We start from the raw sequence: 16,613 nt of genomic DNA, 5'->3' as shown, positions 1-16,613 counted from the left end.
GCTGAAGCCCAGAGGCCAACACTGGGGAGGGACCTACTGGCTGCAAGAAAATGATATCGTTCAAATAACTTCTAGTATATATGGGAGTTTACAGCAGTGACAAATGCATTCTATGAACGCACTCACACCTGTAAAATGTCAGGATTCGCAACAGCATTTTCGGCAAAACCCTGCTGTGTGAACGGAACCGGACTAGACATCATACAGTGTGAGAGAGATGCTCTGCGCTGAACGCGGGTTCAGTATCTTACAAAAGCGTGGATATAATCTGCGTATCATCTAAAGGTTTTAGATCAGGTCAATGTGTTCCATCAGTGCTGCTGTATGCCTGCTACAATCCTATAAGATCATTACAAATCACACTGTACGACATGGATCTAATAAACTTGGGTACGTATGACATACGTAGACTGAACGATGATGACACCTATTGAATCGTAGGCTACGACACAAGTTAGTATAGAAGAATAAAACATAATCAGCATTCGCCGGTTTATCGACAAGATTTACCGTATCAATTCGAGGTCGAGGAATTACTGACAACTCGTTTCAATCAGTTCAGGATCAGGAGACAATAACTCAATTTTTATCATGCACTTTGATCTTTGTAACTTTGCAGGCCTTTTACATTCACAAACTGCTATATTATACACTACATGAAAGGTAATATCTGAAAAGGCATAATAGGGGCACTTTAAATTTTGGCAGCCCCCTCTGCCCCCTAGTTGCAAAATGTATTGAATTTTGTGGTTTATTAATTTTCTGTATGTGTGTGTTTTAGATTTGGCAGATTTACCCCTGGTCAAGTTTGATTTCTCCTGTAATAAGGTTTCTACTATTCCTGTTTGCTATCGAAAAATGACCCAACTCCAATCACTACAACTGGAGATCAATCCTCTTCAGAGCCCTCCTGCACAGGTAACGCACACACACACACATTTTATACTTCCGTGCTCTCACAACTATTTCTCACTTCATTTCTGCTGCTTTTAGATCTGCATGAAGGGCAAGATTCATATATTTAAATACCTCGCCATGGAGGCGTGTCGTAGTGACAAGATGGCCGATGCCTTGTACCTTCCTGTCACGGACCGCCTCAGCTTGACTAGGCCGACCAATGGGAGGTCAGTTCTCATGCTTATCAAGTAGAATAATTCAATTGTGTTTAGATTCATTTAAATTGTGTTGTGGTGATTGTTAAATTACAAAAGCAAAATGAAGCACCATGTTCTGTCATCCATATGTATATTTAAAGGTGTCATGACATCAAATTTGCTTTGATCTTTTGACATTTAAGAGGTCTTTGTACATTAAAACATCCTGCATTTTGCATTTGCATATAACTGCCTCCAGAGCAAAACATGGACATCCCTGAACCATAGCCATAGCCCACTGTCATACAGTCTCTTAACGGCTGATATTTGTCCACGTTCATTTTCTGACATACTCCACACACTTGAGTCTGTCGACAACAAGACAAATGGAAGAGTGAATGAACGTTCGCTTTGACGCATCCAATTTAAACTGCACGTTTGTGTCTCTGTACAGACTTCAAAAGAATCCCAGTGTCAGAAACAAGTGGATGGTTTATTTTAATAGTATGACGAGCCTTAAAGGAGCCACCCCTTAAAAACGGATAATTTCAGACAGAATGAAAAGTCAAAATGAATCAAAATGAAGGTTAAAAATGATTGTTTTTCCCACACACACACACACACACACACACACACACACACACACACACACACACACACACACACACATATATATGGGTTTTTTATAACTTCATGTTATAAGTGAACCTCAAGGTCAAGGAACAAAAAAATCTGTCATGACCCCTTTAATTCAGTTAAAACAATTATCGACAACTGCATTATATTATATTATATTATATTATATTATATTATATTATATTATATTATATTATATTATATAAAAAATACTAGAGAGAGGAGTGAACTGAAAAGAGATCCGAATCCGTTGTCAAAACCAATGTTCTTTTATTATTTTAGTTGTAGTCAGCCAAATGAGATATTAAATCTTTATATAGTCAGAATATCTGTCATTTTACCTATTCATGCACGTCTAGGTGGGTGTATAAAAAGATCTGAATGTGGAATATAGTGTGGAATCTCAAAAAAAAAAAAAAACCAGGTCGTGCGTGTCTGTGTGTTGGCTGTCATTATCATCCTTATCTCAGGAGAATCCTTTTAATAGACTGCAGGGGGTCACTCTTCTGAGGGAGAGAGAGAGAGAGACCGAAAGATTTCTTTCCCTGTCTCATTGAGAGACATAGGCTACTTCTCTCTTTCTGTCCTACGCGACCCCTAACTTCTAATCCCGCTCTTCTTTTTGTCTCAGCACTGAGGACATTGATCAGCACAAGAAACTCGACAGTGACTCTGGGGTAGGCAGTGATAATGGAGACAAACGCCTTTCTGCTACAGAGGTCAGTGTGTGTGTGTGTGTGTGTGTGTGTGTACATGTTTGAATGGAAGAGAAGATTGCGACCATTTTGCCTGTGTTCTTTGCATGTTTGCATGTCTAATTCCATTTATTTATTTATCTGCTATATAGTGTTTTCATCAGTACTGCAAATTTTAGGTAATAACACTATTAAAAGCACATGTTAACTTAATGTGTTAGTTTGCATATGGCTGGGTTGCAGTAGAAAACTCTAGCAGATCTGAGCTCATATGATTTAGGGACAAAGGTCTAGCTGGTATCTGACAGTTATCATGTAGCATACAGTGTCACTGCCTGGTCAATTGTGGTTGTAAAACTCTGTCATAGCATCAGGACAGGACCGTATGTCAGTATTTTGGTTTTTCTGTAGTGTCATGCTGGGTAGCCCTGCCCATAGTGAAATCACATTGGTCCAAAAAATAGCTGTATGTTAAATATCAACTATTCTCTGATTGACTGTTATTTTGTCATTATCGTTTCAATAAATAAATATCAAAGGATGGATGATAATAAATGTGAAAATAATGGCAATTAAAACTTACATATAAAAATATGTTAAGCTGAAATTAGTGATTAGTAAAAGTGAATTGAATGAAGTGTAGTGTCATGTCTGCTAGTAAGTCTTGCACTTGTGAATTCACTTTGTTCAGTTGATTTAGATGTTGTGGTTTTGTGTTCCAGCCTTCAGATGAAGACAGTCTCAGCTTGAATGTGCCCATGACCAACATCACAGAGGAGGAGGGCTTGAGCAAAGACGACTCCAGTGAACACATCAGCGCCCTGACAGGTGCTACTCGCACACGCAAACACACCCTCTCATGTGTGGACAGGATATTGAAGGCCTGTAAAGAAAAACATCCTCTTACTGGGCTGACATAACATTGCTGTGAGACTTTAGACAGCCTGCGGGTGTGTGCATGAGACCCAGGTTAAGCCCAGGGGAGGGTCCCGGACAGGAAGTGTGGATACTGGCTAGGAAGTCAGTGTCAGCACATAAGGAGAATTAAGGGAGGGGGAGATGAAAACCGAGAACATTGCAGGAAGAGTGTGTGTGTGCTGTACTTTAAGTGTGTGTGACTGCTAAGCTGATGGGAGGGTCATTTACTCTTTATGCTTTCAATAAGATTTACTTGACATGTACACACTGCATGTGTACATGTGTGCTGTTCATTTTAGAAGAGCACTATTTTGGTTTCTGTTTGTTTTCAGTTAGAGGAATGTTCCAGGGTTCCAATAAAGTTCTATTGACAGCAATTAGGACATAATGTCAGATTTATCTTATTTTTTTAAAACAAAAAATTGAGTTAGAAGTCATTTACATTGGTAGGTCATTTTAAGTTGTGAACAGTGAATTCTGCACTATAATATCTTTAAGATTTACATTTAGTGTATGTAAAAAAACTCTTTATCCTAGTCAATATAATAATTTAGCCATGTTTACGTGTCTTGTAGCAGACAGAAGTCCGTCGGAATCTCTTAAGGAACATCTGGGTTATCGAGACTCTGCACTCAGCTCTCCGTTCGTCAACTATATCAAAGTAAGCATGTTCAAGATTGTTCTTTTTCATGCTCTGTCAGAAATTCATAAATATAACTGATTAATTGATTGGCTCCAGCACTGGCGCCAAGTGCCTCCCATTGTCCACAACAATATTCAAAGTCCCCATGAATTTTATAGTTGTTTGTTACTTCGTGGATAAGTATTAATAAGAAGAATTTGGCATAATTAGAAATATATGTATTCATACTAAATATAAAAATACCCATGCAGTTTTATTAATAAATAAATAATTTTAACTTTTTCAAGTCTAGAAATCACCAAAGGCTGATATAGGCTCATATATCCTCATATTTATACAGGTTTTCCTAGACTGGGAATCATGGCTCTTCAAAGAGTAGTAGTTGTTGATGTGTTGTTGTGTTTTTTGGCAGTTTGGCAAATATTTGTTGGGAGTTTTATCTTATTTTAAATCATTTTAAGTCATCTAGAGGCCCTGTTTGAAGTTTGCTGAGGCCTGCGGTTGAGAACCAAAAGAGACGCGTGAAACCTAATGTTCATTAAGGGTTTTCTTTTTCTTTTCTTTTTTTTTTTTTGAAAGATTCATGAGTCTCATGCCCCACTTTATAAAATACTGTGGGCTGATCTGGTTTAAAACAGGTTTGATCTGTTTTTTTACTTTTATTTAATGTTGGCTGTTTCTCTTCATAGTTAAAGTGTTCTAGTTTGAGCCCTAGCTTGAGTATATTAAACATCTTTTTCCTGTTTTTATCTGCCCTATTTTCCTTTATTCCATTCTTTTCTTGTCATATTTTTCATCTGCCTCTCTTGGCATACTGTTCTATGTTCCAGTAACTGTTAGTTTATCTGATAACGTCTCATTACATCATAGGATTGGCACTGACAGTGTTTATTTGTGCATTAGCAGTTCCCTTGTGAAGTAATCCACGTCTAGAGGGACATTGTGCGTATGAAGGGGTGTGTGTATTCCCATCTGTGTCTGCATCACCCTCTCAAACAGCCAGTGCTGGATCTGGTTGAATTTAAATTCAAGCAAATCAGGCCTTTAGTTTGCAGTCACATGACTGAGTTTGCAGCTGGAGTTAATGTGTGTGTGTGTGTGTGTGTGTGTGTTTGAAGGGTCGAGGTGCTGACTTCGATGAGCCCCTCAGGATAGAGGAAGACACCAACTGGGCTTCAGAACAAACGTATGTTTATATCTGTATATTTATTCTTCTTGTTTTTATGCTTGTATCTCTTCTATCTTTTCTTACTGGTTTGCTCACTAGTTAAACATATCCATATATATCATGTTACTGTGTTTAACAGGTCAAAGGTCAATATGATCAATCAGCTAAAGGAAGCTGTGGAGATGCTACAGGATCCTAACAGGTAGGTCAGTAGGTGATGGCTGGGATGTTACTCATTCGCTTTCATTTTTGTCCTCCTGTTACAAGTCAGTATTTTGTGATTTTCAAATGAGTTATGTATTTAATCAAAATTGCAAAGTCACTGTTAATATCGGATGCATTTCTTTGAGTTAGCTATTTAGCATTGGTAACAAACTATAACTGTCAAACCATGAACTGCCACAACATGCATGGTGGTCTCAGTAGAAATAATATGTATTGTGAAAAGTGCTATACAGATCAAATTGACTTGACTCTTTTGTTTATGTTAAGGGTTAACATGAACTCGGCTGATCTCTCTGGTATTAAGCTTTACCCCGTGGAAATGGTTACAGTAGACGAGTCGCTCAAGTAAGTGACTTTAGCGTCACAGCTTAAATATTTTACAGTAAATACAAAATAGTAGTAGTAGTACATTCAAATGCTGCTTTGCATGTTTAATTGTTTACCAACGCATCATTCTTGTTTTCGTCTTCCTGCAGTGGCCAAGAGAGTGATGAGAGTCAGGCCACACCTAAGGTAAAACGCCAGTACATATGTGTCTAAGTTATATAATTGTTAGACAAGTTTCACTTATAGGACCTTACCGGTTCCTCTGAGCATCCTGTTCAGTTCCTTTTTATATTGGCTCTGTAGACTGCAGTCTTTCTCTAGAGTTCCTCTGAGATCAGTGGGCTATTGTTGAAGGTTGACCCGTTTCCCAGGAGGATTGTCTTTCATACACCTTTTAGAATGTTAATGTGACGTCAGTTATGTGACATCATTTTACGTGGGGTTTATAATATCAAAAGTTGCTAGTTTTTCATTCATTCAAGAGCAGCTGTAAAAATCCTTTACCTAAACTGAACTAAAGAAAATGATGAAGTTCTACACTCACAGTAGCCTCTCTGATTACAAAGCGCTAAGTGGTTTGAAGTACTATCACTACACTTCGAAAGTTTTGGGTTGGTACAAATTTTTTAAATGTCTCTTATGCTCACCAGGACTGCATTTATTTGTTCACAAATACAGTAAAACCCGTCATATTGTGAAATTTTCCACTTTAATTTAATTTATTTGATTGTCATTTATTCTTGAATTTTCAGCAACAATTACTCCAGTCTTTCGTGTCACCTTCAGAAATCATTCTAATTTGCTGATTTGGTGCCAAAGAAACGTGTTGAAAACAGTTTTAGATTTTTGTAGAAACACACTTTTTTAAAATTCTTTGATAAATAGAATATTCAAAAGAACATTTATTTGAAATACTTTGTTTGTAACAGTATAAATGTCTTTACTTTCACTTTTTATCAATTTAATACATCCTTGCTGAATAATATTAATTTCTCTCTCTCAAAAAAAATCGTACTGACCCCAAACTTTTGAACGGTAGTATATGTTGTGCTTTCGGTGTGCAGTGGTCTATCAATGTTTTTTTTGTGTGTGTGTTGTTGTTGTTTGTGTGCGTAGTTTCCTGTGTTGTGATCTGATTATTTGGATGAAAAGGCTGTTGACTGTTATTAAAGATAAAACTGTAATCAACTGTAGCCATGGTGTGCAAAAGTTCTGGTTAGCCTGGTAGCTTCTATGCTATAGTTACAGGCAGTTAGACTCCAAGGCTGTTTTTACCAGTGTGATGTGTGCTGTGGTTGGTAAGCCGTAGTGTCATGGTCTTAAGAGCAGTGATTGTCATTGAAGGCGGCTCCTGGAGAATGCTGGGAGTTCCAGAGGAAGAGACAGTACATTCTAGAACGGGCCCGGCTCGAGGCCCAGCTCGCATGCCAACAGTATGCCCTGCACATGGCACAACAGGTAATCTGAAAATCCTGCCATCCAGCCTATAGATACACGCTGTTTGACCGTTGAAAACATGGGCAACTTGTACAAGTCAGCTGCACTCTGAGGAATGATTCATCATCCGGTGCAAATGTGTTTGTCATACGTATGCAGTTCACTTTGTACCGAAATTACCCAAACAAGTGGTTCCGATGTAGCTGCCACATTATGTGCTTATTGTTTGTGCTGTGGTGACTTCATTCTTATTGTAGTATTGTAGCTATTGTAAACATGCAGTTCATTCCCAGAAGACCCACGCAGAATGTGTCAACAGAACTCATAATAAATCTCTGCAGATTTCGACAGAATTGGAACGTCTGTCATTCATTAGTTCTATTTGTCCCCTGCCGCCCTTGCATGTTCGTTCATTAAAATCAATGTGAATTCTCATTCCTGCAACCTTTTTTACTTTTGTAATTTGACACATTTCTGAGTTAAAAAGAAATGTTGGTCTGAGCTTGATTTTATCCATCTGGAAGTGACTGGATCTTGAAAAGTGGGTGCTCCACGAACCAGATTGCTAAAACAGTGCTAAAATAGTTGTTTGCCTATTGGTCAGTGTTATAGTTAAAGAGAGAGTTCAACCAACAAATATAATTTTCTCACTCTGACTCTTGTCGTTCCAAAACTGACTTACTTTCTTCTGTGGGACATATAGGCCTGGTTTCACAGACCGGGTTTAGATTAAGCCAGGATTAGGCCTTAGATCAATTAGGACATTTAAGTAGCTTTTATAAACATGCCTTAGACAAAAACATTACTGGTGTGCATCTTGAGACAAAACTATGCCACTGACATATTTTAAGAAATGTCAGTGCAAGTTGCCTTTAGTTAAAACAGTTCAAACATGCATTTTAGTCTGGGACTAGCTTAAGCTTTGTCTGTGAAACCGGGGGGCAAAGAAGATATTTTGAGAAATGTGTTTGGTTACCAACATACCATGTTCTTTTCTGTTCTGAATTTTATTTTATTTTTATTTTTATATGCACTGAATCATTCACAGTAACACTAGAATTTGATTGTGCTGTCATCTGCTGCAAAGAGTAAAATATATAATATATTAAGTGATTTTCACTTAAAGGTCCCATATTGTCAAAACTGAAATTTCCTGGCTTTTTTCTTGATAACAGAGGTCTAGGGGCTATGTAACTACCATATAAGTTTCAAAACAGTCAATCCACAGACAATTGCACACAGCCTGCATAAAGTAGCTGTGCCTTTTCACGAGCCTTTGTGACTTCCGTAAAAATGTGACGTTAGAACTTCTCAGTCACCGCCTTCAGTCACCACCCCGAACACCGCCCACCGTCCCTCCCTCCTTATGCCCAACCCCCAGACAACAACACGGAAACATGTCGAGAAAACGCTGTTCAGTCGATGGATGTCAGGAAACTACATAATTGCACATGCTTCTGAACAACATTAACATAAGAGACCAGTGGCTAATGTTTATTTATTCGGAAATACCACAGCAATTTAGTTCAACCTTAACCGTCTGTTCTGCACATTTCACAAGTGACTGCTTCGTCAATCAGGCACAGTTCAATGCCGGTTTTTCAAAGAAGCTACTCATCAAAGATGCTGCTGTCCCTATATTGTTGGGTCCCTGTAAATAAACTTGTAACACATCTTATGTTACATTATGGAGTCAGCATAAAAAAAAACTAAATAAAAAAAAAAACATTACTTCCCATTCTGAAACATCCTTTTGTAAGCGCGTTTGAGGAGGTGTTTGTTTGTCTCCTGTCGTCGCCGATTCGGGGTCTGAGTCCGGCTCGAACATATAAGGCCGGATAACATTTCCCTCAGCAATATGCATCATTACAAGTGTTTTATTTACCTTACTTGTGAGCATCACTAAGCCACAGCTGGCTACAGCATACATGACCCTAGTTACCTGTGGTTGGCCTGGCCGTGCGTCACAAACAGGCCAATCAGAAGAGAGGCTCATGAATATTAATTAGACAGGCCAAAATCGACCTGTTCTTAGCAGAGCTCCTGAGAAAGGAGCTGTAAAAATATATTGAGATTATTGTTTTTGGTACTTGTACTGCAAATATATATTCTTAAAATCTGATCAAAACCTAAAATAAAACTCCAGAAAGGTGTACAATATGGGACCTTTAATATACAGTATTTGTCATATTTGTGGTGCTGGATGCATTTCTTTGTCTTAATTGTGTAGTATTAATTCCAACATATTGGTGTAGCCTGCATGAACTGAATAGAAATTAAAAGTAAATTTACTCTTGGGGATTGAGAATCATGCAATTATCTTATAAAAGAGGAAAACAAACAGTTAGAGATGGAGAAAGAAAGACTGAGTCATATCGAATCGAGTCATAGAACAGTGATGCATTGTTCCACTATGTCTAAAGAGCTTGTTTGTTAACATCTTACATCATCTCAAGAATCTCACAGACTGTTTTTTTTTTTATCACTCATAGGGCGACGTGATTGGCCAGGAAGGATCATATGATAGTTGTGAGAACCAAGTTACCGAGGTAAATCTTTTTTAATGTTATCATTACCATTTAATGTTACCATGGCTTTGTTCTGATCATAAGGTGCACTTTACACTTATAAAACTGAATTTGACTTGGTTCAGTGCACTTGTGCTGAGTGTGTTTGTGTCTTGTACCAGAATGAAGATAAAACCCCAGTTTCCAGCCCCACACTGAGCTCACCTCCCTTTGGTCTGAAGCCCAGATCAGGTGAGAACAGTGTTGTTTTACTAACACACATGGTGCCAATGCGCTGGTTGGCATGGGTGGCTTTGGACTCTCTCATTATTATCAGCACATTTAAGTAATTAGAGGTCGAAGTGTTTGTGTATAAAGATCTTTTTGCCTGTTGCAAACACCTGTTGTCCTGTCAAGCTCATAACTGTTATGCAACATTACAGTCAGGCTTTTTATGCATACATATACTGCTGTTTATTATTACTCTCTTGGCTTTGGGGGCTAAACTGCATCTGGTTTAGAAAATAATACATGGCAACTGAATATGTCCTATTTTCTTTTTATTTACACATACATTTTATATATTCCACATATATACCATTCATTACTAATGTGTACACTTAAATAAATAGACAGAACAACTTGCTTGACTTCATCTGGATGCAGTTTAATTGATGTAGCTGTTTGTTTAGCTGCCTAGAGGCTTCTTGTTGCTTCCCCCTCTAACATCTAAGCTAGTGTTTGCGTCATCATCTGTGATCTGTTATTTATGTCTAACATTAAAGGGATAGTTCACCCAAAAATGAAAATTCTGTCATCATTTACTCACTCTCAGGTTGTTCCAAACCTGTATACATTTCTTTCATCTGTTGAACACAAAGGAAGATATTTTGAAGAATGTGGGAAACGGAACAGTTCTTGGGCACCATTGACTTCCATAGTATTTTATTTATTTTTTGTCCTATGCCCCAAAGCAGGCTGGTTACAAACTTACTTCAAAACATCTTCCTTTGTGTTCAGCAGAACAAAGAAATGTATACAGGTTTGGAACAACTTGTGAGTAAATGATAACAGATTTTTATTTTTGGGTGAACTATCCCTTTAACAGCATTATCATGCCCAGAGTCTGACATAAATAATAGTCATTTGTACCAGGCGCATAACAGCATGCCATCAAACTGGTACTGAAATACTGTTAACATTGACTTCTTTTGTTTTTAATATTTCTCTTTTGTGTTGTGCTGTATTTACGTCACTTTGCTTTGCATATCTTCCTGTTTCCTTCTCTTCCCTTTTATTTACCTGTTTCCCTGAACTGCTGCTTGCCTGCTTGTGTGCTCTTATTACACAAACTACTGTTGCTCGGCATCCTCCCATTTTCTGACTGATACCTGAAACCCCTGCCTGTTTCCTTTGGTTTTCCAATGAAAATCCCTTGTTTGGCTCCTCCTCCTACTGGCACTGCCCTTTATGTTGATACCTGCATCTAGCTTCGCCCTCTGTGCCATGCTCGACTCGGCCCTGTCCCCTCCCACTTACACAGGCCCTGCCCACCGATAGAGACACGCCCCCTAGCCCAGCTGAAGGAGACATGCCAAGCAGTGGTAGGTCTGCTCAATGTATCATCCTGTACAGTCACATACCTAACAGTTAGTCTCTTTGAGTTTTCTTGTCAAAGATGAAATGTCAGGTGTTTCTTTATAATTATTATCTATTAGAATTTGTATATTTTTATTTTATTTTTTTTCCTTTTTTGTTGAATGCTGAGGCATTGAATCACTATCATAGAAATGTGAATACACCCTTAACCCTAAATATTAAATTAGTTTGAAACTTATTCTGTAGTCTTTGCACTAGGTGTTAAAGCACCCAGAACACCCTAGCCACCGCCTAGCCAACGCCCTAGTACACCCAACTCTCTAGATGGCACATAGCAATGCCTAATAACATCCAGAACACTCTACCAACTGCTTTGCAACACTCAACTCCAACGCATTGCAATGCTCTGGCAACCACCCACAGTACCCTAGCATGATGGCAGCAGATTTTTGCTTGGCAAGCATTACTTTCATTATCCTCAGACAATGTAAAAATCTAGTTTGTCCAACTTTTTGTCTCTTTTAATGCTTGAATATCAGCTTTTAGAAATGACAAATTGTTTTTCAGAATACTTCAGCCCCGTGTTTGGTTGACTCAGAGAATTTGACATCTTTTTGAAAGTTCATATGTGGAAGAAATTAATTAAATAGTTATTTCCTGACAAGATTCACTAGCACCAGCTTCCAATGAAAGGGTTGGTTCACCCAAAAATTTTAATTCATCATTCCAAACCTGTATGACTTTCTTTCTTCTACGGAAGACAAAAGAAGATATTTTGAATAATGTTGGTAACCAAACCCGTGGTGGTGACCATTGACTTACATTGTTTGACAAAAATAACTGAGACATTTCTCAAAATATCTTATTTTATGCTTCACAGAAGAAATAGTTGTACCGGTTTGAAATGACGTGAATGTCAGTAAATGAGAATAGAATTTTCATTTTTGAGTGAACCATACCTTTGAGCTTAGTAAAATAGTCACTCCTCATGTAGTGACATTTTTTTGTATGAAAGTAAAAAAAAAATTCTGAGGTTTGTGGTGTAGCATTAAAGGGTCTTTTAAAACACAGGAGTGAAAGAGAGGATGTGGGCTGAAATTTGGGGTGGCCCAGTGGCTTTAAATGGAGATGCATGTATTTATAGAGCTGCTATTTTGAAGCATTAGATAATGGCCCCAGAGGGAAAATCAGACCTCCATTTAAGAGGAAATGCTTTCAGAGGATGAAAAACTGCCAGGAGACATATGTACTTGCTCATCGTCTTACGAGAAAGAAAGAGATAGAGGTTGTAATGGAGGAAAAAAACATTTTAGTAATGAATAGCTTTATACTAATGGGTACTATTGAACTTCATATTATTAGGAGACTCGGGTGGAATCCTAAACCAATTTTAAGGGTTACTGTGAAAAGTCTTTAAACATAAAATGTCTACACTGAACTGAGAGTACTACACTCTTTTTGGTAGTTAAAATCATAACCAGATTAGGCAGTTATGCACTTTGTGAGTAATGTGGTGTTCGGATTCTACAGAGGTTTATTTCTGTCCATAAATACTTTTAGAGAACTTGGAGAATTTGTAACTTCCTGTTAGATGTCAGAAATTCTCTGATGTGTTGTTTCTTTCTTTGACCTGTAAGTTTGTTGATAATATTCTGGAATTCTCACTGTCTTAGCACACGATGTAACCGTAAATGCGAGAATGAATCTTATTCTTGCCAATACTGGGTTGAATTGATATGTGTGTTGCTCTTAGAGAGATGGTGAGATAGAAACTAAAGAAAATGCAAGAGAAAGACACTTTGTTTTAAAGCTAAAGTTTAATTTGTGTCACTAGCTTAAAAAAAAAAAAATGTTTTCAAACTTCAAACACAGCTCAGTTTGCTATTGGTAAATAAACAGATAGCCCCGCCCCAAAACTCACGCCATTGGTTGAGGCAGTGTTTCTATGTTAGGCTGGCAGAAAAAAATAAGTATACTTAAACATAATAAATACACACATTTAAGTAAGTAAATACGCTGTGAAAACACAGACATGCCCCTGAAGCATGTCTTTGACTCAAGTCTGAATGACTTTTAAGCCATCTTTGTTTCACCCTGATGCTATCACACATACACACAAGTTCAGCCATCTACATGGGAACATTCCATAGACTTCTTCTGTTTTTACATAGTTATCCTATCTGGATATTTACAATAAAAAACAACTTTATTTACTTTGTACTATTTTTTACCCAAGGAGATTTTGTCAGATTTATCTCACTTTGGGGTATAAATTTGCCTCAAAAATGTTTAAGTAGGTACACACACGTTCATGTTTTATGGGGACTTTCCATAGACATAATGATTTTTATACTGTACAAACTGTATGTTTTAATCCCTTACACTAACCCTACCCATAAACCTACCCATCACAGAAAACTTTCTGCATTTTTACATTTTCAAAAAACGTCACTATAGTATGATTTATAAGCTGTTTTCCTCACAACGATTTCAGATATTGCCGTCTTTGTGGGGACATTTTGTTAATGTAGGGTTTACCAGGACCACACACACACTTTTTTTTTTTTTATTCTGCCCAGAGAAGTCTAGCATATGCTTGCTGTATTACATCAATATCCAAGCACAGAAACATGGCTCCAGGGCTTTAAACTGTGAAACAGCAAAAAGAGGGAGGAATGTTCTGGAATAACATCTTTTTAGTGTTCCCTTCATACTGTCCTCTTCCTTTCATTTTTTCAAAGGATGAGTAGTTATGCAACTTCAGAGGTGACGGAATACTCAGATGTGTGGAATGAAGTGTTGTGCTCTTGTCTTTCTCAATCTTCCTCTTTCTCATGTCTAGACCAGTGCTCCCCCTTGTGGGGAAATATCATATAATAAAGGCTGTGAGCTGTCAGATATGGACAGTGCCTTCAAAGTTCAGAATGTTCATTGTGATAAAGAATGAAAATAAAAGCCTTTTGTCCATTAAAAAGCAGCATAATGCCAAAAGCGCCATATGTAACCTAAAGTTTAAAGTTTTCGGATATCATGATGGATTTGACTTTAAATTGTGTCTTTATGCATGTGGGAATAAGACAAGAGATATAACGTGCTCTCTGCAGACTGATGACGGTTCAGTTGTGTGACAGTGTTTTTCAGGACGCAAAAGACTTTGGAATCAGTGGATCCTCAGTTCACCATGAGGAGAAAGATGGAGCAGCTCAGAGAGGAGCTGGAGCTCACAGAGCAACTACGAGAGGTACGGAACACACTCGCGCAGAAGCTAAGTATATAAACTAACTGTATTAGTTAGTTAGTTAGTTGGTCAGTTAGCTTGACTGACTAAAAATGACCCCACAAGAAAATGTTTTATTTATTACCAAATCACATTGATTTTGCCAGAGTATTGAGAGCAGACTGAAAGTAGCTCTTCCTGGAGATCTGGGCTCCTCTCTCATGGATGGGGTCGTGCTTTGTCACTTAGTCAATCACATTCAGCCGCGTTCAGTGGCCAGTATCCACGTACCATCCCCTGCAGTGGTGAGTCTTCTCTGAATGATCCACACATTCACATAAACACTATACAATACCGTTCAAATGTTTGGGGTCAGTAATCTTTTTTTTTTAAGTTTTAATTTTTGAATTCTCTTATTCTACATTTAATAAAAACGGTAATATTGAGAAATATTATTACAATTTAAAATTTGTTAGTTTTCTATTTTAATATATTTTAAAATCTTTTTTATACATTTGATGGCAAAGCTGAATTACTCCAGTGTTCAGTGTCACATGATCCTTCAGAAATCATTCTAATATGCTGATTTGATGCTCAATAAACATTTTTTATTACTATCGATGCTGAAAACAGTTGTGCTGCTTTCACTTTGATACTTATTTTGTTCAGAAAATTTTTGATGAGTAGAAAGTTCAAAAGAACAGCATGTATATGAAATGGAAATCTTTTGTAACTTTTTAAATGTCTTTACTGTCAATTTAGATTAATGCATCCTCGATGAATAAGAGTATAAGTTCTTTAAAAAAAATCTTACCGACCCCAAACCTTTGAACAGTGTATGTTGACTGAAGTTCGTTAACCTGTTTTTTCTCTCTTTTTTGATATCTGCACATGGACACTTTAAACCTTCAGCCCAAGCTTAGCATGGCTAAATGTCGCAGAAACGTTGAAAACTTTTTGGACGCCTGCAGGAAAATGGGAGTCCCTCAGGTGAATATGTATTTCTTTTTTGTGAATGCCAAATTAACTAGATCTGTTTTTCAAGGGCCACTGTTTGTACGGGTTTTGCTGTACTAGTCTCTCATGTACTGTCCTAAATTAAAAGCATTCATTTACTGGTATTGGTGGGGTAAAATGATGTCTTCTCAGTATAAGAAGTCAATCACAGATTAAATATATTGTTAGTGTTGCTGAACGAAAGAAGCACAATTTATTATACAATTTTTGTCCGATTCAGTTGCTTATTTGAAATGTATTATTACTGAAAAACAGTTTCTAACAGTTTCAGTCTTTCCCCATTCAAGTAAACAGGAGTTCTTCTTGTATTCATTTCCTACATAGAAAATAGCTGCTGGTATTACTGCCAACTGAGCTGTTAAAGAGACTGTCGTCTAATTCGTATTTGGTGAAAAAATCACCCTGTGACTCTGATCCTATAGATTTGACAGATTATAACTTGTCTGTCATTGAAGTGGACTGTTAAGGGGGATTTCCACTGAATTTCCTGACTTATCTAAATCTTTTTCTGGGAAACCTGCCCGATTAGTTCAAATGAGTTTTTGTTCAAATGAACCTGTACACCCAGGGCTTCTTAAAAAACAGGTTCTGGTTAAAAACATGTTATCACTTGATGACATAACTGATTTTGATCATCAGCCACCCCTAATCTGATTGGTTGAAGCAGCTGAGATTGCCTCAAACTGGCCTATGATCAGTCATGCCTTTAAACGTTTTGGAGCCTTGTGTTTAGCAGCTTAAAAAAAAAAACCTGGACCTTCTCTATTCAATAGATTTGGGGGAAAACTGATCATAGAACAGCAGTAACAGGCACTTTCTCACAACCTCATACTAGAGCTGCATCATGCCCTTGTATTAAGATTTTATCATCATCATGGCTTTAGGCTTCATCCATTGCCAGAGCTTCATTCCATCCTGTTACTGGCTCTGACCTGCTCTCTGATAAATGATCATGTTTCTTCGAGCTGTGACAGAGAGTGATAAACAGACAATGGAATACTGACACATGAGTGGAATGAATTTCTGTGTAAATCGTCCATAAAACCATTATTTCAGTGTAACAACTTGCGTAATACATTATCCTAAACACAAAATAAGAAGCAATTCGTTTTTGTCCAAAGTAGTAACAA

At 37.5% G+C, this 16,613-nt stretch overlaps 1 protein-coding gene across 5 annotated transcripts in view; it reads left to right on the top strand.

Moving 5' to 3' along the window:
• Positions 1-16,613, top strand: part of lrch1 (leucine-rich repeats and calponin homology (CH) domain containing 1) — a 52,597-nt gene that overhangs the window by 30,100 nt on the left and 5,884 nt on the right. For 3 of the 5 annotated variants that reach the window (XM_081368359.1, XM_081368360.1, XM_081368357.1), the window contains exons 5-19: positions 782-918; positions 994-1,124; positions 2,362-2,449; positions 3,148-3,253; positions 3,919-4,004; positions 5,105-5,172; positions 5,294-5,356; positions 5,647-5,724; positions 5,856-5,892; positions 9,636-9,692; positions 9,833-9,902; positions 11,141-11,254; positions 14,381-14,490; positions 14,634-14,771; positions 15,379-15,456. In XM_081368359.1, coding sequence (XP_081224485.1) covers positions 782-918; positions 994-1,124; positions 2,362-2,449; positions 3,148-3,253; positions 3,919-4,004; positions 5,105-5,172; positions 5,294-5,356; positions 5,647-5,724; positions 5,856-5,892; positions 9,636-9,692; positions 9,833-9,902; positions 11,141-11,254; positions 14,381-14,490; positions 14,634-14,771; positions 15,379-15,456 — 1,361 coding nt within the window. The remainder of the gene's footprint in view (positions 1-781; positions 919-993; positions 1,125-2,361; positions 2,450-3,147; positions 3,254-3,918; positions 4,005-5,104; positions 5,173-5,293; positions 5,357-5,646; positions 5,725-5,855; positions 5,893-9,635; positions 9,693-9,832; positions 9,903-11,140; positions 11,255-14,380; positions 14,491-14,633; positions 14,772-15,378; positions 15,457-16,613) is intronic. The other 2 variants (XM_081368361.1, XM_081368358.1) reach the window with 1 other exon arrangement.

This window comes from Scardinius erythrophthalmus, assembly GCF_964197995.2.
Source record: "Scardinius erythrophthalmus genome assembly, chromosome: 6".
NCBI lineage: Eukaryota > Metazoa > Chordata > Actinopteri > Cypriniformes > Leuciscidae > Scardinius > Scardinius erythrophthalmus.
The sequence above is the reverse complement of the archived record's forward strand: the minus strand, read 5'-3'. Positions and strand labels throughout refer to the sequence as shown.